Genomic DNA, 26147 nt, shown 5'->3' on the forward strand with positions numbered 1-26147 from the left:
GTAGTATCTTCACCGTGTGTGACGCGCTTTACATTCACGCCATCTAGAGTTAAATCTTTATCATTTTTGTATACGTCTGTGTGTGTAAACGACCCTGTATGCAATGACAGATGTTAAAACGCATAATTTTACCGAATTGGGTGGATTTTAAGGCAATGATATAACATATTTCAATAAAATATAATATTCAGTAACCGCCATGACTATTCCTAGGTTTGATGACTATTCCAATTACGCAAAAACTCAAATAAACTAGAAATGTAGAATTCAGCGCCATCTAGCAGGATATTGGCTGGGAACAGATCGTAGCAATCACCTTAAGCGCAAGCTTTACGTGTAGGAGATTCTATAATAAGATTTTAACCGAATTACCATGTTAAATTACTTCAAGTGTGATGAAATACCTAAAACTTTCGTAACTAAAATTTAATGGTCATGACCATTTATAAATTTTGCATTTCAAGCATTTTTCAATACCAAAATGTTGTATAATCTTTCTAAATTTAATTCTTAGTTCTATATTACTGTAAAAATAGCCTTTGCATCAAAATATACAAACAAACAATACCTTTAAGCTCCCCATGTCCAATGCGGCCCACGCGGCCCACGACGAGGCGCCAGGGCTGCGCCGACTGCGACATGACGCCCAGCGTGAAGTCCATCAGCTTCGTCAGCCCCAGCCGCCGCGCCGGACCGCCGCGTTTCCGTCGCGATCTGACGATTACGATTATTATTTTTGTCATACAGCCAATTTAAAATAGTTTTATAATGGTTCTTTGATCTTTGATACATCTTTTTTGTATGTAAAAAGTGTTTTTAATTTAAATCGGATAAAAAAAATTATTACATTATGAATTTCTACGTTATTAGAAAATGTAGTAATTTTCAACACTTAGTGTGAGTACGTTACAACGTGCGTGCGTGCGTGTGTGCGTACCTGGCGGGCACGTGTATGTTGATGGCGGCGGTGTCGAGCAGCTCGCCGCGCGCGTCCGTGGCGGCGGCCAGCAGGTGGCGCTGGTCGTGCGACAGGCAGTACGCCACGTACAGCACGGCGCCGTGCTCGCCGCCCGCCTGCCCCCACGTCTGTGTGCGTGTGTGCGTGCGTACCTGGCGGGCACGTGTATGTTGATGGCGGCGGTGTCGAGCAGCTCGCCGCGCGCGTCCGTGGCGGCGGCCAGCAGGTGGCGCTGGTCGTGCGACAGGCAGTACGCCACGTACAGCACGGCGCCGTGCTCGCCGCCCGCCTGCCCCCACGTCTGTGTGCGTGTGTGCGTGCGTACCTGGCGGGCACGTGTATGTTGATGGCGGCGGTGTCGAGCAGCTCGCCGCGCGCGTCCGTGGCGGCGGCCAGCAGGTGGCGCTGGTCGTGCGACAGGCAGTACGCCACGTACAGCACTGCTCCGTGCTCGCCGCCCGCCTGCCCCCACGTCTCCGCCACCTCCTTGGGCGCGCGCGGCGGCGCCAACACCCACGCCGGCGAGAACAGACGGTACGCCGCGCGGTTCTTCTCCTGTGAAAGTAACATATTCGCATTACAACAATGTTTTGGCTATTATCTATAATAATTTATTAATTTGTAATAAATACTATGACAAATTATGCTCTTGTTTAAAAATATACAGAGGAATTATAAAGGAATAACTGAAGAGTCAATAGAATGCGTAATGTTTATTTTTAACAAATTGGTTAGTTATAAGCATAGTGATAAAATAGTAACGTAAAATTTGGAAACATTCCAGTATTATTAAAGAACATGAACCAGCACATGGAAAATATAAGTTGTCACGTGTCATAAATTGACTACAAATCTCAAAAAAATATTATATTTGATGTGGATCTAGCGCTAAATACAATGTTCATTATACTCACGTCTTTAGATGAGAGGAAGAGGTTGGCATTAGCAGCGGTGCCGAAGCCGGTGAGCGACTTGCCGTTGGGCGCGTGCGCGAGCAGGCGGCGCGTGCCCGCGAACACGCTGAAGGCGAGCGCGCGCAGCTCCGCGCCGAGCCCCGCGCCGCCGCCCGCGCCCCCGCCCCCGCACCACGTCTCGCACACGCCCTCCAGCGAGATCAGCTGTGAACGCAATAGACATACATGAGTATTGATCCACCATCACTTACAATAAAATAAAATTAAATTGATGTATTGTCACATATAGAACAATTAAAATAGTTTTGAAAAAACATTTGTTTGTATGGGTGTGACATTTTGTGAATGAACAAACATGAGTATATTAATAAGATGCACACATGTTTTGAATTCTATATTTCTATTGGATGACATATTTTAAGAACTCAGTACACATTAACTTCTGCTTTTCTATTTTGTGTGTAACAAACATAGATACAATTGTTGCTAATTGCTAAACTATTGTATCATGCATATTTTTTGTATTCCTTGAAATATTTACCGAATTCTGCACGTTAAGGTTACATGAATAGCATAAATTGATTTTATCATATCCATAAACTATTGCCAAAATTCGTATTCTACACTTCATTTAACCATCTTTATCGCTCACCTTAATCAACGGATTGTGGTGGTGCAGGTGGTTGTACGCCTGCGCGACGAGGCGCAGCAGCGCGTGCAGCGCGCGCGGGCGGTGCGCGTGCGCGGCGGGCGGCTCCACCACGTACAGCACGAGCGCGGGCGGCCCGCCCTCGTCCTCCTCCCACGCGGCGCCCAGCGGGCCCGTGCTGGCCCCGCCCGTGCTGGTGTCCTCGTGCTCGCTGTTGCCGCTCGCCCCGCCCGCGCCGCTCGGCGTGTCCGGCCGGTCCGGCGCGGCGGGCGGTCGCATCGCCCCCGTACTGTTGTTTGCTATAACATTAAATAGTAACAATGTTATAACAAAATTATATCACTTGAATATTCTCATTATAAAAATTACTTCAATACCGACCGTATAAGTTAACTTATCAAAAAAGTTTCTATTAAAATTCCAATTACACAATTTAGCGAAAGAAAACTTGTTGTATCGTAAAAGTATAAACTAAACCATTCTCTTCAACAGATGGATAAGTAGAAATTTACCCATATCCGTACGTATACACTAATTTATACACCATCGCATATTCAATTGAGCCGATTTAACCAATATAAAAATAGGCATGTACTCACATTCGAATAAGGTCTTGTCTACACTAAGCGCGGCCAGCTGCGGCACGAGGTTGGCGCGCATCGTGTCCGCGTACGCGCGCACGTACTCGCCCAGCCGCCCCGGTGGTAACTCACCCGTCCATTCCTCGCAATTCGTGTCTCTGTAAACATAACATAGAAATCATTTATTTATATGTTATAGTTTAATATTAATTCATATAATATATTGTATTTAATTTTAAACATTTTTGCAGAACATATTTTTTATCAATGATGGTAATTTCATTGATGATTAAATTAATTATATCATTTCAGACAATCATTTATCTAATTGACTAAGTATGATAACTGATTCCTATCCCCACAAAATTACTAAAAATCACTTTTAAACACTTAATTGTTTCGGTAGACTTCTGTTATATTTCATACGTACTTTTAACCACGTAAGTAATCACCAATATAATAATTTGTATCGTGCACACTAACCGGTCGACATCCGTGGGCGCGGTCCTCACGATGCCGTCGCGCGCGATGCGCGAGATGGGCTGGTGGCGGCCGAGCCGGCACGCCTCGTACGCGGCGGACAGCTCGCGGAAGAACGCGCGCAGCGGCTCCGACAGCGCCTCGCCCTCCGCCGCCAGCACCACGTACGCCACGTCTCGACTGAAGGCGATACAAATATTATTTATTTGTATGCATTTAATGTTTTTTTTTTTTTTTATAGCATTGGAAGGCAAACGAGCAGACGCAATGGCCGATGTTGATGGCAAAGTGCGTCGCCCATAGACGTCCATAACATACGTTATGGGTGTTGCCTACCATAGAGGGGAATGGGATGGGATAAAAACGGTCTTAAGGAGAAAGGTGGAGCTAACCGTGAATTATTATTATTATTTAATGTGAACTTATAAAATAGCAAATTTACCAACTTGTATTTGGAATTTTAATTTTATATACATACTTTAACAATAACTTAGAGGAACTAAATTAGAGGTTACAAATTTTACAATATTATTTGATGTAAACATCACTTCACTCTAAAAATAAAAAGTATCGTCCAGCGGTCCTCGTTGCCGCGGCCGGCCAGCAGGTGGAACGGTAGAACGTACCTATATGAGTAGGGTTCGAGCGCGAGCCGCTCCCAGTGGCGCAGCGCGTAGGGCGAGAGCGAGAGCCAGTCGCGGTCGTAGCCGACCAGCAGCGGCGGCACGGGCTGCGGCTCGCAGCGGTCCTCGTTGCCGCGGCCGGCCAGCAGGTGGAACTGGCGCCAGGTCAGCGGGCCCGTCACGCCGTCCCACATGCGCGCGCCCGCGCACCGCTTCTGGATCGCGTCCTGCAGCAGCGGCCGCAGCCGCCGCATCAGTCTGCGATGCAATACGACGTTACAATCACGATTCACGTCTTCGTAAAAGAGTGCTTTGAAATAAAATAGGTGATAAATATTGTTATATCGAACAAACGATTTCACACAATAGAAAGTTTTGTAGAAAAAGAGTTCAAAAAGATGCAGAAAAAGAGTTTGTATTACTTTAATAACTAGGAGCAAAAGAAAAATACACCATACAAGAAACACGATATTATTGTTGTAAATGGCCCTTGATAAATGTACAAAGTTTTAATTAAATCTGTCTTTCACAGTGGGTCAAAATCAAGTCTATAGGAGTCTAATATAATAAGCGTGTTAAAAATTTTTATTTCCTCTGTGGTAATTACCTGACAACATCCCTTGATGACCGCGGCGCCCGTGCACCGATGAATGGCCACCTGTGCACTGCACCGGAGGTAATGCCGTTGGTAGTTTTGGGCTGCGCAAGCGCACCGCCCGCGGCCGCGCGCAGCGCGCACATCGCCGCCGCGCCGCCGTCAGAGTATCTGAATAGAAGAATAGAATAGAATAAGAATTTATTCGCAGTAAAAATCAAAAACATAAACAAAAAAAAAATACACAAGAAAAATAACAGTTTACTACGAAAATCTGCAAATGTTAGTGAGATAATTTAGTATTTACAGATTAGTTCAATGTCACAATTTCAATTTTTAACTATATTTATATATCTATATTTCTTTAAAAAAAGAAAACATTACTTTTGTTTTCGCTTGACAATCAAATATATTTCCATCCTCTGTTTAACTAGCATCAAGTTTTGATATCTTGATAAAATATTGACTTTCCAGAAATATTATTTCTGTTTAAAACTCTGAGAAATTAGGTTCAATCGCGTTTATTGTTTCAGTGTACAAAGTTAACGTATAGCAACAAATAAGTTGATCAATTCATTAATATTATAAGGGATTTTTGAAGTGAAACTTCTTTATCGGGGTTGGAAAAAAATTTAGTGAAACATTTTTTCGTTACGCGTTACACTTTTCCGTTACGCGCCATCTTGTTTTTATCCCTACCACGTGTGATTGACGTATTTCTGTAAAGTTGCATATAGTGAATTATTTTTTGAAAAATAAGGTCAAAGAAGTTTCACTTCTTACGTGTTTCACTAGTACACGCACACATTTTTTGACGTGACAACGTCTTATAATTCGATAGAGCCGGCTGCACGCACAAAAAAACATGACTCATGCGGCGTTACCTCGCTTTGAGGCGTTCCATGTAAGGCTTGAAGTGCAAGCGAGAGCGCGGAACGAGCGACAAAGAAGTACAATCGGACGTTGTCACGTTTAACTATCGTCAGTAAACCGACTTTACAGACAACCGATTTTTTTTATCACGTAAAACAGTGTATGGTGCACTAACTCGAGCAGGTTGAGCCGGTGGTCGTCGTGCGGCGGCGCGTGCCTGCCGGCGGCGCGGCGGGCGGCCCGCGCGAGCGCCGACGCGCTGCCGCCGGCGGGCGCCGCGCACTGCGCCACCAGCACGCCCGCCACGTCGCCCAGCGCGCCGCCCGCGCCGCCGCCCCGCACCCGCGGCTCCTCCGCCACGCCCGTTATCTCCAACTCGTCCTGAAGACAAAATGTATTATTATTGAACGCGAAAACACACTACTAATATTTCAACGTATACAATTTGAAGTAAAAGTGTATAATATTACGTACATTGCAAATATATCATTTTGTAGAATAGTTTATTTATAATTGAATTTTGAACGCATTAACAATGTGCTTTTAAACAGTCTTTAACTGACTTCGAACTAAAGGATCAAAAATTCTAAAAAAATATAGTCATTAGTATCCTTAATCACTGACTCAAACGCACTTTTTAAGAACCACATCTATACCTTTACGTTGAAAAAATTTAAAACTTAATGTTATTCAATGAAAATATCATCAATTTGAAGGCACAAAGTAGTCACCTCATAGAAGAGGCCGGCTCGATGCGCAAGGCGGCGGTTGACCACAGCGCTGAAGCCGCACGAGCAGTGCGCCGGCTCGTCCTCCGCGCCGCCGCCCCACTCCACGCCCGGCAGGTACGTGGACGCGTCCGCGCCGCGGATGTTGCCCACACTCTGTACCATAAAATAAATTATAACAATACAGATTTACATATAAGACGCTAGCAATTCCTACAACACATCTAGGAAAACCAATGTATTTTTTTTTCAAAAGATATAGAACCAATTTAGGCTTCAACAGCGTCATTGCTAGAGTTTGTCGGGAACATAATAGATTATTTTAATAGTACAAAAGTTGACATCAACTTTCTTAGTTTGTTTGCATATAAAAACGTTTTACATAAAAATTATACTGGTTAGAATAGTGTTTTCTGATTAGAATTTAAACTACGATTCGAAGCTATAATTTGATTCAACTCAAAAATGCATGTTGTATTTGCCTGTAATTGGATCTGCATCTTGCTATGCATGCTAATTTATGTCACATACTCAATATTATAAATATAAGATGTACATCTGTTGGCAAATCAAATAAATAAATAAACACAAACATGTTATTGTTTCTAAAATCAAAAACTGAAGCATATTTTGTAAAAAGTAATTGTAATGTGTAACAATAGTTTAATTTCAATATCAAGGTTATAAGATGAGTAACAAAGCATCATATAAGAACTTGGGTAAAAAATCATATGGGTTTTTATTGTGCTATCAAAGGCAGTAAGGCCAAATATTTGATTTCTTATAGAAGCAACTTAAACTCATGAATAATATTGAATCTACCAATATGCATAAAAATGACTCACCCGTCCCCCCGCGTTGCAGACGCACAGCGTGCAACTGTCAAAGTTGTGATCTCTGAACACGTTGAGCACGGTGTCAGCGAGCAGCACGTTGAGCAGCAGCGGGCAGGCGGGCGCGGGCGCGCGCGGCGAGGCGGGCGAGGCGGGCGCCGCGCGGCGAGGCGAGGCCGTGTTGGGGCCCGCTGCGCCCGCGCCGCTCCGCGAGGACGTGCCGCCGGCGGGCGGGCGCTCCGCGGGCGTAGAGATGGACCGCTTCACGCCGCCCGTGCTTGTGGTCGTCGTGGTGCTTGGGTTTGCACCTGTAAATGTACATTTTTTATAAATTATACATTGAATATCATTTTACGGTCGATTTACAATATAATACCTATCACAATATAATCTACCATTAGAAAGTGGTCGTTTATTAGACGGTTAATGTAATTTATAAATTATATATGCAATTAATTGACAAATTTCAAAGTTATCCCAATCAAATCTAAACATTGATTTCTTCATCACTTATTTAAAAATTGTCATTATATGTTGCAAATCGCATTTTCAAAATCTATCCATTATTTGTCCATTTACAATTTCTAGCAGCTATAATACTACAACTATATCAGCCTATGACAATTTTTATACGTTGCAATTCGCATTTTAAAAATCTATCCATTATTTGTGCATTTACAGTTTCTGGCCACTTTAATACTACAACTACAACAGCCTATAAATTATTTCCTATATGTATGTATATAAGTAATCACCCGCATCGTCCCCGCACGCGTGCTCGTGGTCCCGGTCGTGCTGCCAGCGCGGGCGGTACACGGCGTGCGGCGGCAGCGCCACGGGCGGCAGCAGCTGGCTCGGCAGCGCGGTCAGCGGCGCGTACTTCGACGAGCCCACGTACTTGTACACCGTCGCCGGCTTGAACACGTACGACCAGTCCTAAGAATACATTATTAGATCAATTATAAATTAAAAGTTTGTTAGTTATAAGTGAAAATCATTAAGTGTTTGTGATTAAACGTATTTTCTATCTTTCTTCAATTAACACACGCCAAAACAAATATGCAATACACTGAATACTGTTACTTCATTCTTTGCCACAATCTTATGTAATTATGTCATACTGATATAATGTAGATACTACAAATAACATAGTTCTATACAAGCTTTAATAATTATTTTTGCTAAAATAAATTCCTACACATTTTTATACAGCAGTCAGTACACAACACTCGTTAAAACTTATCCGCCCAATAAAGTATTACACGACAATATAAAATACGGGTAAACCATACATTTTTGAAATAATTGTACAATACGATATTCGAAGAATAATTTTTAACTGAGGATTGAAAAATCGGCCCTTAGTAAACGAATAAATGTTTGTCTGTGTAGAGGCGCACCTCGATGGGGTCCCGTGGCGGGCTGCCGTGGCGGGTGAGCGCGCCCGCGGGCAGCTCGTCGGGCGGGCAGAAGCCGGGCGAGGGCTGCGCGTGCGCCTCCATGCTGGGCGGCGTCGGGAACATCTTGCTCAGCTCCTCGGCGCGCACGCACCGCACCTCCGACGACTTGTTCGAGTCCGGCGGCGTCTGCACTTGCAACTGACAATTGGTACACATTTAATGCCTGCAACGTCCCGTTATATTCTAAAGTCACACACAAAGTAAAGCATCAAGCAATGTTTATTAATTAACATAAAGCAGTCACTTGAAATGTAATATTAATGAAACTTCAAAACAGTTTAATTTATAGTTGATAACAGATTTTTACACTCAACTTTGTCCAAAATTCACAAAATATTTGTTAATATCAAATATGCGTTATTTCAGCATTTAATTGAACACAAAAAAGCAGCAACATGCAGACTATAGCCAGTATAGAGACATAGTAAACAAAGGGTACACTCACAAGTCTTACCGTCTCATCACCGCTGGCGGCGTCGTCCGAATTGTCGAATATCTGCTCCAGGTCTTTGAACGTCGGGCACAGGCCGTCCGATCGAAATAGGTTCTTGTAGTCTTTTATATCCTCCTGTAAAATGCATATTATAAATTAAAATGAGATATAGAGTTCAACACTAAATTTTAAATTGTGAGGAATAATTTTTGTAGTATTCTGTTTATTCTTGTATAAGTTCCACTCTACACTGTGCACTATAAGGGCCGCTGCACACTCACCGGCTCCACCTTCTCGTGCTTGACGTCGACGCGGTCCGCGTGCACGCAGTCCGGCGGGCGCGTGTACTCCTGCCCCGCGTACAGGTCGCCGCCGCTCACGCCCAGCGCGAGCTCTTCGCGGAACGTGTTCTCATCGCTCTTGAAACGCTTCACGGGGTGCTCGAGCCTACACACGACATAAAAAAATAATTTATAAAGTGACATTTCGACCAATACGATACTTGCGTCACTTTAAAAACATTAATCAACAGTGGAAAGTATTTCAAAAGGCAATATTTGTGTATTAATTGTTAAAACTTAGTTAATTGAACTGTTACCGAGCATTGAACACACACATTGTAAACTTGACCAATGTGACTGCGCATCTCTGTAATACTATTGCGAGTAAATAAGATACACAACGATATTGCTCATTTATTGATGTGACCGTGGATCTCGCGTTAATTGACATTGAAGTTGTTTTTTTCAAAGTGAATTCTGTTCACCAAAGCATTTCTTTTCATTTCACATTATTCATATTTTGCAATAACATGTGCGCACTGACCAGGCGTGCACGGTGCTGTAGTCGTAGAGCATGTGCAGCTCGTGCTCGTCCTCGAGCGGGTCAAGCCGCTTCTCGGCGGCGGGCAGCAGCGGGCGGCGCGGCAGCGGGGCCGGCGGGCCGGGGGTCGCGCCCGCCGGCCCCAGCGCGCAGCCCGCCGGCGACGCGCACGCGCCCGCCGCGCCCAGCGGCCCGCCCGCGCCCGCCGCTCCGACGCCCCCGTGCGGCGGCGACTCGCCCTGCAACACACACATTTAAACACGGTAAATATGTATATGTATTTACATAATTAATCACCAACTTGTTTTTAAATTAATCATGTGGATACTCAATTGAACTAACAAGCTAATATTAATTTACTGTCAAGTGTTACTCATAAAGAGTTATAAAAAAACATGGCATATAAGCTAAAAGGAATTATATGTATTGCTTGAGATCTGTTTTTAAAAGTTTTCTACAAAACTGAATGTTTTTCAGTCTATACATTGTAAATTGTAATATTTTGTTAATAATGAATTAATGTAATGTAATGATAGCGTACCTGCGCATATAACTTATGGTGGTGGTGTGAAGGCGGAGCAGGTGTGGGCGGCGCCAGCGGGTCGGGCGTCGGCGCCGGCGTGTGCAGCGTCGTCGGCACGTTGGGGCCCTGCACATAAACAAACACAATATCATACTGGTCCCATAAACAAAATGTTTCAAAGCATTTAATAACTTTCAATTCCGTTTCATTTAAAATTGTTCAATATGCTAAATAATTGTCTTGAAAATGACAAGTCATAAAATATAAACTCGATTTCCTTGTATCCTATAAAAAAGTATCATATGTACCCAGAACATAATCTCGGTAGATTGAAGAGGAAATTTCATACAGATCTGACCAACTTTTTTTAGGTTAAAGAGTAACAAACATCATCGAAACCATTCACAATTATATTACTAATATTGTATCATATAGTAAAGATAAAAAAAAAAATTCTCCATAAAATTGACATTAAAACTGTCTCACCTGGTGGGAAGGTATGGCGGTGTGGTGCGGCGAGGGGGCGGAGCCCGGCGCGGCGGGCGAAGCGCCCCCGCAGCTGGCCGGCGAGCACGTGCCGCGCCCGTTCGCGCCGCCGCACCCGCTCGCTCTGCAGTGCGACATGCTGACACTTAGTTATAAATAACAATTAAATATAAATAAATACTAAAAGATTCAAGAAAATTGCGTTATCAAATAATTATTGTAATGTTGTTGTAAGTGACGTAAACAACAGAATACTTTAAAATATTGTTTCATAATATCTGACGTTTTCATTTTAAACAAATTGATAACAAAACAATATGATAAAAACTGCCAATCGACGTGAAATGATAACCAAGCGAGTTAAATGTACCGAGATGAGGTAGATGTTATTATGTTCATCCATGACACCCTTCCATGTTTCCATCCATTTCTTGTTCAACCAAACCTTATATAGTACGTTTAAAAATTAACAAAGTATCGTTAAATGCGGTTAAAGGTTAAGTAAAATGAAAGATTTGATTGAAAAGAAAACAGATAAGAAATAACAGTTCGGAACTGATGATTATTTTTTTAAACAAAATAAATCAAATGTCACACATGAATGGTTACAACAACCTTTATGACATTAAATATGAACCATGAGTTTTTCACCAAACAATGGCTGAAATTAGACAATCACAAATCGCAATGAAATTCGTCATAGAAGACACAAAACATGCAATTTACATTAAATATTATTCGCTCATGCAGTATAATATTAAATGCGATATTATATGTAAACAGATGATGTATATTAAGGCATACGACATGCACCGGGATGGCATTGCACTAATTGTGTACCTTCAATACTCACGGCCGACCTCGGGGTTTCGCGCGACTCACACACTAACCTCGTAACATAAAACCCACATACACAAATGTAAGACCGGATGGGGAGCGATGTTTGATATGTCGATACATGAAGACCGTTTACATACGTTCAGATGGAGATACACCGCTGGCCCGATGGGTCGATCGTCTCGAATGAATCTCACAGTATTGTACCGAGTGTTACAGTTTAACTATGGCATGTTGCGTGGTTACCCGGCGGGTTGCGTGGTTACCCGGCGGGTTGCGTGGTTACCCGGTGGGTTGCGTGATTAGCCGGCGGGGTGCGCGTGTGCGCAGGTGGGGTGCGGGGTGCGGTACTCACGCGGCGGGATCCCGGGCGCGGGGCTTGGGGCGGACGCGGGGCAGGGCGCGCGCGGCTCGGCGGTGGAAGGGCAGCGGGCGCGGGGCGCGCCGGCGCCGCCACCTGCACAACACAACGCTACTGCCGGCCCGCACAGATCGACCCGCCACCCGCCTGCCTACGCGTCACACTTCGCGCCTAGACCTCACCGTGCGCCGCCCGCCGACCGGACCGCTACACCGCGTGTAGCTGAGACGGGAAGGAGGGTTGCCGCGCGAGTCGGAACCGAGGTAACACAAACGTGCCTCCCGTATAATATGTTGAAATCAATTCCATAGCAGGATTCCTATTCTGCTTTAACGTACGCGCTATCTTAAGGATACGCATTAAATCTTTGTTCCCCAACTCACGCCGGCAACCCTATTTGTAAGGAAAAGCGAATCTTTCATTCACAGAGTACTCAAGAAGCGAGGATCGTATCTACACGCAAAGTGTGACAAAAGCTTGCGCGTCGTCTACTATGAATATATCGACGCACTTTGTATTTATCACTACTATTAATTACGTTAAAGAAATTAATAAAAAAAAAACCAAAGGTTAACACAATAATGCATCGATAGTTTCATGCGCAGTGCTGGCGACAAGGCGCGTGTCGCGAGCACTCTCCCTCTACGGCTTATACTACATAAGAACTAAAACATTCACATACATAACATCTACCTATCTACATCTACAACCCTGCATAACTCCGCGTTTATACGCTACGGCTGTCAACACGCATCATCGACATATTGAGTACAGCCGACGTATATAAAAAATAGAATAGCGTTTAAAATAATAAATATATCATATTTTATCGAATATATAAAATGCATAACACACAATTCTCATACAACTACAACTATTTTACTGCTCCAAACTACATCATAATGCCGTTCGGAAGTAAACTATTCATCTCACTTTTGATCTTACCAAAAGCTATATTTGTAATAAGTAAAATAGTTGACTTCGGAACGTGCATACGGTAATAATAATAAAATATAGCGGTACGTATGTAGCATACAGGAGATGCAATAAGGGCGGTGACTCACTTGGCGCAGGAGCAGGGCGCTTTGCGAGTCGGGTCCACGAAGTCCTCGCTCGAGTCGCCCGCCGCGTCCGCGTAGCAAGCCTCCGCCGTCTGGAATAAATAAATAAATATTTCAGGACAGTTTTCACACACGGCACAATCTGATCCCATACCACACCCCGGACACTCCATACAAAATTATCGTTTTGACAGTCACACTGTAGAGACTGCAAATGTGTGTGTTAACGCTTTATGGTTGGCACATTTTTGACTTGCGTAAAAAAAATTCGCGTTTTTCTGATGCAATACATCCATAAACAGCACAATATCTAACAATTTTCTACGAAAAACGATAATCACAAATCCAAAATAATAAAATTACTTTAAGTCAATTAGATTATCTAATGTTGTCAATCTTCGTTGCGTATCGTCCCTGTAGAAAAATGTGGACCATTTTTAGACTGATCGTGTGGGGTGAGGTAAGTGTTTAATTTTGGCGGGAGGCGGAGAGTGTCCGTTCTGTAGCGTTTAGCTATTTTTATATATTCTGTGCATGGGCACAGAATACATAACACAAGCGAAAGCTTAGTATGGACTAAGCTTTCGCTTGTGTTATGGAAACCAGATGGCTGATAAACATACATATATAATTTTAAATAAATACTTTTATAGATAATTAACACCCAAACACAGAGAAAACATGTATGTTCATCACACAAATATTTGCCCCGAGTGGGAATCAAACCCACAACCTCTGGCTTGGAAGGCAGGGCCACTACCAACCAAGCCAACCGGTCAGTCATATAGGTCAGGTTATTATATTGTGTTAAAACATGATACAATTAAAAAATATAGATCAGTTGGAGTATATAATCATTTCGCAAATACCACTAACTTCGAATATGCTCTTAGGGCCATAATTATAGTTCAAATCAATTTTATAGCAACTTTATTGTATTAACATATGGGACATGTTAGCATGGAGCTTACAATGTAGATATAACTTATCTACAAGCAAAATTCATGTTACATTAATATAGGAAGCATTCTCAAAACTTTTAATAGCTTAATAAAAAGTTCTGTTTCCAACTTCCATTCTTTCGTCAATAACAATTTCTTATAAGGTTACAAACTTATTAGAGCCGAACGAAGCGAACCATACGAATTTTTGAATATCTAATCGCGTCGTTGCGTCGCGTCGAATCGTCCGAATATGCAAGAACCGTATAATCTTAGAATAATCGGATGACGTCATCAGATACCATCGACTCGACAGATGCGCTCGCATTTTATTACTTGCGTACGACAAATCAATGAGATATCTTCGACGCGATCAATACTCTCGCTGCATATGTGTGCGAGACCTTAAGGCGAGTTATTTCAACGCGCCGTTTGCGCGAGTTGCTCCTCGCGTCGGCTTGTCAAAAAATGCTGGGCAACGTTAAGTTCTGAGATATAATATTTAATAATTACAGGGCTTCAGTTGAAAACCAAAATTTAGCACGTTTTCTGCAGTACAACAAAATACATATCCTTATACAGGGTTACAGGTTAAGTCGACCTATTCCTGTTAAGAGCGTGTAGTAGGGGTCAAAACAAACTGATTTGATCTTATAATACCATATCCAAAAGTTAGCCGTTGAAGAGTTATTGCAATTTTAATTTTTTTCTTGAAAATGCCACTTTATCTTCGCATTTAGCGTTTAATTTTTTATTTTACTTATTTGGTCTGGGTTTTTTTGAGTTTTTATGTAAAGGTTGAGTTAAACAAAAATTCTCAGCAATAAAAATCCATATCGCTGCAAACAATTCAAAGAAATGGCTTTTAAACTAAAAATAATAACATTAAAGTAATTAAGTTAACTCGTTTTAAACAAAGATATTGAAAAAAATCTCTATGAAAATGTGTCTGCAGATGTTTTTAAAAACATGTGCATGTTCTTAGCTATGTAAAAAGGTATGATAACCTCAGGTAGCATTCGTAGATTCCAAGAAATCGGGGATAAACTTGGTATGGGGAAATAATTCTTAGAATAGCTCATTAACATCGGTCTAGTTATTATCTGCCTATGCGAACAATAAAGGGTTGTGCCGCGTGATAGTGCGCGTGATTATGATGTCTCACTCACACGCTGCAACTATCTCGCTTCGACCTACTGGAGAGAGCGAGCAAGGTGATGGACGAAGCTGTATGGGGCGAAGGATGCCGCTTTGCATTTTTTAGTCTGCTTATGTGATTCGTCTATAGTAGATGCGATTTCTGTGCTCCTCTGTGTATTGACAACGCGACTTGGCTTTCTTTTTGGACTGATTTTCTTCCGATTCTGTGACCGTGGCTCGAAACTGGACTTTGATTTTTGCTTGCGATTTGAATTTTCAAGATGAGTTCGTATACTAACGAAGAATATGCTGACATTTTGATGTGTTACGGGTTTTGTCAAGGTGTATCTGCACATGCTCGTGCGGAATACATGACCCGCTATCCTGACCGACGTGCACCAGATGTTAGTGTCTTCGAAGGGACCTATCGTCGCCTTAGAGAAACTGGTTCGATTCTAAGACGACGAACAGATGTCGGTCGGCCATCTGTCCGGGATGAGGAAGACGAAGAGGAAAATGAAATTAAGCGATTTTTTCGAATGGATCCCACGACATTAACAAACATTGTTGCCCGAGAACTTGGTCTGTCTCAGTGGAAAGTATGGTTCACAATGAACACTTCAGGATATTACCCATATCACTATACGCCCGTGCACGTGATGGAAGAAGGAGATCCTTTAAGAAGACTAGATTTTTGTAGATTCATGTTGAATGCGGATCTGGAAAACCCCTCGTTTTTCAAAAAAAATTTATGGACAGATGAGTCCAAATTTGATCAAGACGGTATCACAAACTACCATAACGCTCACTATTGGGCGTACTCCGAAAGCACGTGGCAATCCTAACAAGAAGAATCCAAAAAAATCACAAAGACGATTCAGTCTTAATGTGTGGATGGGGATAATTTCAAATAAATTAATTGGACCATACTTCCTTCCGGACAACCTAAATGGTGAAAATTATGAGACCTTTCTGCGCCAACATTTAAGCGACCTACTTGAAGACATACCCCTGACTTTGTTAAGAGACATGTGGTTCCAACATGATGGCTGCCCTGCACATTACAGAAGAAGTGTTAGAGAATGGTTAGACATCAACTATCCAAACAGATGGATCGGAAGAGGTGGGCCCATACCATGGCCGGCTAGAAGTCCAGACCTAACCCACATGAACTTTTACGTATGGGGGCATATGAAGAGTCTGGTGTACAATGAGCCGAACCCGATTCCATCTGTTGATATTTTACGATAAAAAATTATCGATGCAGCCAATAAGATGAGGAACCAATTAACAACAGCTGGGGTAGTCAAGAGTTCTCTGCGGAAAAGGTTTCGAATATGTGTTCGCAACAGAGGAAGACATATTGAGCAGGAACTGTAAAGTTTTTAAGAAAAATAAATTATGACAAAATTTATTCTGATGTTGTACTTTAACACTGTCCCATGTTTATCCCCGATTTCTTGGAATCTACGAATGCTACCTGAGGTTATCATACCTTTTTACATAGCTAAGAACATGCACATGTTTTTAAAAACATCTGCAGACACATTTTCATAGAGATTTTTTTCAATATCTTTGTTTAAAACGAGTTAACTTAATTACATTAATGTTATTATTTTTAGTTTAAAAGCCATTTCTTTGAATTGTTTGCAGCGATATGGATTTTTATTGCTGAGAATTATTGTTTAACTCAACCTTTACATAAAAACTCAAAAAAACCCAGACCAAATAAGTAAAATAAAAAATTAAACGCTAAATGCGAAGATAAAGTGGCATTTTCAAGAAAAAAATTAAAATTGCAATAACTCTTCAACGGCTAACTTTTGGATATGGTATTATAAGATCAAATCAGTTTGTTTTGACCCCTACTACACGCTCTTAACAGGAATAGGTCGACTTAACCTGTAACCCTGTATAAAAATTATTTGCAAAATCAGAAATTTCATTATTAAATATGTAATTCGTTTTCGATTTTTATTTTAGCCTATTTTTATGATTTTATATGATCGAGCAAAATACACGTGGTTGTGTAACAAATTAGCACACTTTTTAGACAATTGATTATTTTTTCTAAAAGCGTCATATAATTGCAAATACATGAAAAACTTGATCTTGCAAACCAATTTTACTCCGCTTCGCTGACGGTACTCCCCTTAAAGATCTCGTAAACAGATAGTACGCATACCTGGTGCGGCGCAGGCGTGGCGAGCGAGCGAAGCGTGCGCGCGGCGAGCTCCCGCGCGGGCGGTGCAGCCCCACTGCCCGCTTCCATCTCCGTCACCAGCACGTACGGCACCGGGTAGCGCATGCGCACACCGCCGCACTCCACCTGCGCACATACACAACAAAGTTATAGTGACTTGAAAACATATTTTATTTATCCCTCAGCCCTCGGAATCACAGACACAATAGAAAATCTATTGTGTCGTGGCCCGATCAGGTCGCTCGGTGGTCAAGGGGTTAAAAGTATAATTACACTAGAATAAAAACGTATTCACTAAGTAAATAATTAAACTTAAACTTAAAATTTGTAATACAAGATGTATTCCCGTGTTTAAGTGGATAAAAATACAATTATATTTTACTAGCTTTCTGCTTGCGACTACACTTGCTTAATTAAAAATCCGCATAGTACTAGTACCCGCGGGAATTCTCAGGTCTCAAACACTCTCCCTCTGTACCACATTCCATTACAATCAATTCAGTGGTTCGTGAAGAAGAGACAGACAGACAGAGTAACTTTCACTTATATAATACTAGCTTCCGCCCACGACTTTGTACGTGCATTCCCGTTTTTCCCCGTTCCCGCAAGAAATTCGGGAAATCCTTTCTTAGCGGATGCCTACGTCCTAACATCTACCTGCATGCCAAATTTCAGCTCGATACGTCCAGTGGTTTGGGCTGTGCGTTGATAGATCACTATATCAGTCACCTTTGAGTTTATATATATGTATAGATTAGTAGTTAGTATGTACCTCAACAGCGCCGCACGCCTGCTCGAGCGGGTAGAGCTGCCGCCAGGCGTCCAGCAGGCGCGCGGTGGCCGGCTCCGAGTCGCTCCACTCGCGGCCCGTCACGCGCCCCTCCAGACCGAACGGCGCCAGGATCACTGCAACACATACATACAATTTTATAATGAGGCATTTAGATTATATCACGTCAAAAACGTGAACTTTTGTGGGAATGAATAGCTGTTTCTTGTCCAATCTAACAGATTTATTTTGCAAGTACTGAGCGTGGAATGCGGATAAAGTTACCCTATGTGCTAAAACAGAATTCCATGAAACAAACCAAATTAACATAATAAATCTACACTTATATAAAAAGAAGTTTCTTTGTTACATTTTAAAACAAAACCTATTTGTCCGATTTAAAATATCTTATACCTCAATGCTGCCACCTTTACCGAAAGCACAAGCAAAATAAATCTGTTAGATTGGACAAGAAACAGCTATTCATTCCCACAAAAGTTCACGTTTTTTAACAAGAGTAGGATAACATAAACACGCCAATAATGAAAGTCGAATGTTGGCTTATATCCCCTCCCCGCGTGCCGCTTGCGTGACACAAGTGCAAGTGTTAATGTTGGCACGTTTTTACGCAGCGTTCATAGGACGCTTTATTTTGTGACTACATATATTAATAATCGAGTGACTCAAAACACAATAAATGTGTGCAATTTTTATATTTATACATTGCAATCATAGAAATCTAAATAACAAGGCAATAGAAGTCGTAAGCGCGCGTGACATTGTCGCCGCTCAGGTGGTTACCATGCCACAAGTCTGTTCGTCGCTTGGTGGTCACTTGTTCAGTTGTTCCTGACACGTGCGTGAGTAAACATGGTGTGTTACAGCATTTCCCAGTGCGGAAATTCTTCCATAAATTGTAATTATACTAATAAAGGAATAAAATTTCACCGGTAAGTATTTTTGTTTATAAATATTGCCGTTTTTCCTTAAAATTATAGAATATTTACAAGTATTACGAGTGTGACCATAGTAATCGAAATAACAATGAATGACACAGTCGACCATTCTTATTATCACGTTTAACACAAATTTCAACCTTATTTCTATGAGTTTATGTTCAAAGTTATATCTATTGAAAATTGACAACCTCTGTTGTAGAAAAGCCGAATTATTGCGTATTGGAGCAAAAATAAACAAAACGTCTCATATACTTAGGGATGTTATTCTAAAATAAACCGTAAATTCGTGCGTTAGGATACATATTAAAAAGCTTAATTTAATATTTAAGTTAGTTTTCACTAAAATCAAGCTGTCCAATAAAAGGCATAGTTTACTTGTGTGTACTGTTTAGCTATCGGTTTAAATGTGTTGATTTTGGCGACAGCGGTTTTCATACGAATTATGACATTATAACACTTCTATGTGTCTTGTTATTTAGATTTCTATGATTGCAATATTATTAAAATTTTAAATAAAAAATTAAATTTACAGAAGCATAATCTCTTATAATATCCTCTTCCACATCCACGTTTATTCAAGCAAACTATATTTACATACTGAAATATGTTTGGCAGAGAGCGGCAAGTGACAAAACAAAACATCATTATCATAAACAACAAATGATACATATTAAACTTTAACAAAAACAAACTGAATATAAACTTTATTTGCTAATTTATTCATTTGTTTTGTCATTAAACAGAATGCGGATTTGGATGGCACTGCAGGAAGTGGGATTTGAAATAGCATAGTTCAAAGTCAACGACAGGACGGTGTGGCTACTTTGGGCTCATGCCATTTTGATGATGAGTTACCACATTAATATACTGTGAATATAGTAAAAATGTGATGATTTTTATGTTTGTAATAATAAATTTATATTAATCATCCTCGAGTATTCGCTCAGGAACGGAGTGGGTAGGTAGATTCTATATGCAATGCAAAATTGTTAAAGCCGTGAAATTATAACATATTTTTAAAACATAATTTTGACAGTTACTGCATTAACAATCTAATATAACAGTAGTGCTTTTTAAAATGTTATATTCTTTTTTTTTACAATTTCGCTAGTCATCCTACAATCCGCTACCCTGCACAAGAGAACTGCCAAAGCCAACACACACACATCGTTTTTGCCTGGAAGAGATCACTAATAAGTGATAAGGTCGCCAAATACTCTTCTTTTTTTGTAAGTAGCTGTAAGGTTTTCAACTTGTACAACCATATAATGTGTTAAATAAATAATTAACTGCATACCCTTGTTGTCCGGGTGCGCGTGCGGCGGCGGCGCGTGGAGGCGCGCGCGCCGCTTGGCGGTGAGCGTGCGCACCGGCGGGTGCTGGCGGACGTCCACCGACGCGCACACCGTGCTCTCGCCGTGCAGGAAGAACGCGAACGAGAACGACAGGTGCCACGGGCTGCTGTATGTGCAGACGTCACGTGTGTTAATCATTGCTTTGGTAAATAGATTATAGATGGCCATTTTATTTGATGTGTTTATTCTCTTGTTTAGTGAATAGATTTTAGGTAGTCGGTATAGTGTCTGGGGTTAAGTTATTCTGTTGGTGTCGTTGCGGATAGCAAGGTAATTTCAGTAACAAAAATTTGATGATATAACATTGATATAATGGGTTCCATTCAACTTTCCATAAAATAAATTATTTTCATTTACAGTATTAGCTTTTAGTAAGTAAGTGAGTAAGAAAAGGAAAATTTGTCTACAGTTAAATATCCGGAAACGTAATATTCAAGTTAAAACAAAATAGATGACAATTAACTAGCAACAATTAGTAGGCGGTGTTGTGTGTCATGACATGATGATGTAAATTGATCTGTGATTCGGATTCGTGAGTAGCATACTTGATTAAAACACGAGTACAATGAAACGAAGGACGCGTATTTAAATTGGTTAATTTAGACAACTTAAAAATAATATTACATACAAATCCGCCTCGAAGGACCATATTTGAACAATCAAATTATATGATTATTTCTAATCCGATTAAAATAACATTACATAAATGTTTGAAGAGGAACGAAGTCTCACTCTTATGGCTTAACGAGTGCAACACAGAAATCTCCATTTTAATATAGGAAGTGCCACATAAGTGTATCTGAAGACAATCCATGAAAAAATTGCTTCAAATATAACTTCCACGCGAGTTCAAACTCTTTATCTCAATATTTATTACACCAATTGATTTTAGGAAGGTTTGGCAACAGCGCAATAAATGTTAACACTTTCTTTAGTAGTAATCTCATTTGACCTTTTTACAGTGCATGACAGTTTAATGGCCGTGTTAATGAGAAGATTTAGGTCTGCTTTTGGGTTGAATGATACCATTTAACGCACGTAACAGCGTCTTTGTGTAGTGTATAATGTTTATAGCTTACGCACGTATTATTATGAACAAGGTTCGCTATTAAAACAAGAGCTTCCTTTAACCTTTGGGTGTAGAGATTTATGGGCAATCGTGATATAACTTACCTCTTGCCGACGTCCTCCTCGTCGCCGTCGTAGGGCTGCACGAACCACTTGCCGAGCCGCACGAAGTCGCGCGACAGCAGACATCTGTAACGTGCACGACATTGGATTACAAGTGCTGTGTGCCCGAACAGTTGAGAGGTAATTTGATGTGCATACAGAGTGGCGTTACAGCGACAGCGAACAAGGCAGATCAGGGTTTATATACCTACATCCTATATGCATAATGGATATTGATATGAAGTTTTAGAGAGGTTTTATTCGATATAATACATAATTGAATTTGTATTCATTTGGTAAACACGTTTATTAGTAAAAATGCATCGTTCTTAGTTCCCAAAAATCGTCAGTGTTGTGTATGATTTATAACCTTTCCGTTATTTCTTGTAAATGTATCAAAAACCCGTCGACATAACTACATATTACCTATACGATATTTCGAGTGTAAAATAAATTTATAAGTTAACATAAACAATATCGATTCGTTTCACGTTTCGATACTTACATGCCTACGATAAAAAAAAGTTATCATAACTTCACAGTTTTGTTATTATAAATAAACACGTTCTATATGAAAAGATAATTATGTTCCGATTGCGAAATCAATGTAATATCTGCTTCAATTCTCGTGATAAAGATATAATAAGAATACGAATTAGCAAATAATTATGATAATTGACACTTACATTACTACATTATTATTTTTTATAGCTACTGTTGGCAAATAACACTTTCTCATTGGACGGTATGTACAAAACAATGTTTTTTTACGAGTAATCTAAATGTAATAACATTGATTGATATAAATTGGTGAAGTAGGTATAAGGTAAGTGAAGTATTATTATCAATTTACCAAAGTAATTACTTTTATCATAACATTCGTTCAGTAGTTCATAACCAAGTAGTCAATATAGCTTGACTTGAATTAATTGCAACGTCGCAGATCGCAATACACAAGTAGCAAATATGCGATTGCGTACATCGATCGATATGTGGCCGTAGCGAATTTCTTTGTCTGTTGCGACTTTAATTGCTACTCGTACGATATGAAACAACGCTTCGACTCATTGTGATACATCATTACACGGCAATAAATCTACCGCCTACAGGCGCAGGCGTTTGACTAACTTCCATGCGAGCACAAAACACAACGATAAAACGAAACGTGATCGTTAATTATATTACACGATAACAAGCAATAAAAACCATAACATTATGTCGCTTTCGAGAACAAACGGCAGCTAAATGGCGGTAGCGATGTTCAGAGGACGATCAAACGATTACACATAAGATTTTCCTCTGATCGAGGCCGATCCGCGGCGAGAACGACGACATTAATTACTAATAAAAATATCAATTAAATTGTTGAAAAAGTCGAACTCGTATCCCTACATTACAGCACGTATTGTAAAATGGTCGCGATCCCGTCCCGACGCATTGTTACTTTGACGTGCCGCAGTCGGGGTCAACGACTCGTCTGGATTTCGTCCATATCACGGATTCCACGGTGGCCGGGAGATGCGACTGTAACCAATCCGACTACTCGCGTCGACACTTATTGTACGTTTACAAACAGCCTACAAGCGGTGACCTTGACTGGGCACAAATTGACCGCTCGCCCGGCGATATATCGATTTTATACTGACAAAGAGTTCGCGTTAGATATATTTAAAACGTGTTATGTGCCAAACGGGCTATCATCAATCATAATTCGAGAACACGGGCCACGGCGGCGGAAACTTTCGCTTTTACACTAATGCTGGTGTTTAGCAAAAAAGGTGCGTTTAGAGCGTGGATGCAACGACCTTCGCAACAATGAGGCGGGGCGATGCGCCCGCGCGGCGCGCCAGGTGCGCGGTACGCGGTGCAATGCGCACTCGACGATTGCCGATCGTTATCGGAACAACGAACCGATAAACTAGCCTCACATTACCACAATCTAATTATATAGCTATCAAATTGTATACAAGTTATTAAGGGTCAATCCAAAATTACATTAATGATTTTTTATTTTATCGCTGATCATTAAATAAAATTAAAAGGGTTTGACAGTGTAGTGTGTACATTTTAAAAACTATAAAAAACTTGTAAATTGTGCGTGCAACATTCGAAAATTCAACAATAAGAATAAAGAAATGTGTTTCTAATAACATTCTTGACACAGGATTAGGGGGCCTGAGTATAATGTTCTTTGACAAAATATAATCCCCATGTTCAATAAGGCAGGTATAAAATATCACCATAATAATATCTTAAAAACTGTGATACCTATTTCGACAACTGAACATTTACTTTAATTTAACCTGCATGAGTACTTTTATATTACCAAGATTCAATCATTACCTACTCAAACTCATTTATTGAAATATATTAATAAACAGGTAAGTAAATAAATGAATATGTTACCTCTCGATGAGGTTATGCAGCGCCTTGAAAAGCAACGACCGACACTCGTACGACAGTCCGCTTTCCCAGGATCCTTGGTCGCCCTCTGTGAAAAAAAACAACACGCATTAATAACTTCCTTATCAACTGTTTGGATAATTATACGCTAAGTAATTATACAAAACACGTTGAATAATGCTGTATGCAGTGATAAGGCCACGCCAATCTTTCATGCAACTTAATATTAATAATATTATGGTAAACAATATTAAAAAATCAATATGTCAACAATAATATGACATCTTAATTAGAATAGGCGTTTTTACAAATCTATTACAGCGAATCCTAGTGTGGGAGCAAGGGTTCTTCTATTTCTGTGTATCATAATAATTTTGGAAAACAAAATATTATTATTTGAAAAATAATATATTGTTTATTAATAATTATTTTTATAGTTCCCAATAACTAATAAGCGCCTTACAAAACCTCAATTCATTGAAAAGCTATTTATATTATCACAATAAATATTTCATGATTATTCAATAACTTGCTTGTTATTTATTTGATATCTCAATTATAAAATTAGTACTGAATGCATGGACGTATAAAAAAAGACGGACGGTATATCGCCTAAACATTGAGTGAAGCTTAGTAATGGCGGCGAAACATCCATGTGTGTGTGCCATGTTGCCATGGCAACAGCTGTGTTGATGACAATGGCGGCTGTATTTTTTTCTATAAATTTTGCCGTAATAATTTTGTCAATAAAACATAAAAGAAATAACTTGCTTCCCTGTGGAATGTAATCCCTTGTGTTTTGTTATTTAAAATTGTACTGTTGCGACACCATTTAACCACGCAAGACGGCATTTTAAATATTTTTTGTGAAACAGTGACGCAGTTAATCAGTCGGTAGTTCACGACGTAATGGCGGCCGACTAGCTTACTATGGTGAGAGTGTGTGCGTGTTTATTGTCTTTACACGATCGCTAGCTTACTATGGTGGCTTCACGTTGTTTGTTCGTAATACGGCGTCCGTCTTTTTTTATACGTCCATGACTGAATGTATATCTTTCTTAATTCCAAAAGTAGAAGGTGTAGATAAACAAATACAAAGTAAATAAGATTAGCGATAAGTTGGTGTGTTGCATTGGTAAGAAACGCTCGAGATAGCTGTTGTTGCATTCGCAATCGGAAGATAAACCGGCCTATCACTGGCGTTACATGCGAAAACAAACGAGGCGCGCGCTGTTGCCGCACCGCGCTGCACTCGCCGTCCCGCTCTCGCGAAGGGGCGGGGCGGGGGCGACCCCTGTGACGTCACGCAAACGATCGCACGTGCTTGTGTTTGTCGCGCGCGCGACACACATGCGAACGTCAGCGCCCGCTAACATTTTAATTGACATTGAATTTTCCACTTTATTTTATCATAGATACGGTGTTACATGTAAATATTTTCTTTTGCGGGGCTCATTTCATTAATTTGCTCCTGCTCACAATTTTCAATGATGCTATAATTGAATTGACGTATATCCGGCCACTAAGCTAATTGGTCATGTTTCTACGGTATTTTCTTAAGTTAGTTGAAAAATGGTACATTGCTGCAGGGCTCAAGCGTAGAAATAAAGAATCTAATGGTATGTTAGAGCGCGTGCAGGCAGCTGGAGCGGTTCCAAGCGAGCAGCCTTGACATTCGCGCTCCAGGTGTGCGCGCCATCTCTAGCCGCGACTGAACTAGTTTTTCCAGTATGTATCTCATATGAGTTGACACAGATAGCGCAATCGAATCACAATCACATTCAATTGAATAAGACATTCCGCATTAAAACTATCACCCGATCGAAGGTTTGAAATAGAAAAGTAAATTAGTGCAAACCAGAGTAGATCGCGGAAAAGTTTTAACGATTTCTCAGAAAACTTTGTTCGTAGAAAAATTGGCTTTCAAGAGAAAATTTCAAACGAAGACAGTTTGTTTAACAAGACAATTATCTAACACTAATTCTTGGAA

General features: G+C 40.7%; 1 protein-coding gene across 1 annotated transcript in view; it reads right to left on the reverse strand.

The window, feature by feature from the left end:
• Positions 1 to 26147, reverse strand: part of skd (mediator complex subunit skuld) — a 69532-nt gene that overhangs the window by 12125 nt on the left and 31260 nt on the right. Inside the window, exons 3-26 of the mRNA XM_090105016.1 lie at positions 24161 to 24245; positions 21758 to 21841; positions 20527 to 20690; positions 18274 to 18407; positions 17484 to 17627; positions 13221 to 13309; positions 10959 to 11082; positions 10491 to 10598; positions 9953 to 10188; positions 9409 to 9574; positions 9140 to 9262; positions 8635 to 8832; positions 7990 to 8170; positions 7247 to 7542; positions 6405 to 6557; positions 5849 to 6054; positions 4813 to 4971; positions 4209 to 4463; positions 3586 to 3762; positions 3121 to 3260; positions 2525 to 2820; positions 1873 to 2076; positions 1284 to 1513; positions 569 to 714 (exon numbers count right to left, since the gene is read on the reverse strand). Of these exons, the coding sequence (XP_089961142.1) occupies positions 569 to 714; positions 1284 to 1513; positions 1873 to 2076; positions 2525 to 2820; positions 3121 to 3260; positions 3586 to 3762; positions 4209 to 4463; positions 4813 to 4971; positions 5849 to 6054; positions 6405 to 6557; positions 7247 to 7542; positions 7990 to 8170; positions 8635 to 8832; positions 9140 to 9262; positions 9409 to 9574; positions 9953 to 10188; positions 10491 to 10598; positions 10959 to 11082; positions 13221 to 13309; positions 17484 to 17627; positions 18274 to 18407; positions 20527 to 20690; positions 21758 to 21841; positions 24161 to 24245 (4098 nt within the window). The remainder of the gene's footprint in view (positions 1 to 568; positions 715 to 1283; positions 1514 to 1872; positions 2077 to 2524; positions 2821 to 3120; positions 3261 to 3585; positions 3763 to 4208; positions 4464 to 4812; positions 4972 to 5848; positions 6055 to 6404; positions 6558 to 7246; positions 7543 to 7989; positions 8171 to 8634; positions 8833 to 9139; positions 9263 to 9408; positions 9575 to 9952; positions 10189 to 10490; positions 10599 to 10958; positions 11083 to 13220; positions 13310 to 17483; positions 17628 to 18273; positions 18408 to 20526; positions 20691 to 21757; positions 21842 to 24160; positions 24246 to 26147) is intronic.

The sequence above is a fragment of the Colias eurytheme genome, chromosome 9, assembly GCF_061535395.1.
Source record: "Colias eurytheme isolate Ceu_HAF_F1 chromosome 9, ilColEury1 Martin Lab GWU primary, whole genome shotgun sequence".
Taxonomy (NCBI): domain Eukaryota; kingdom Metazoa; phylum Arthropoda; class Insecta; order Lepidoptera; family Pieridae; genus Colias; species Colias eurytheme.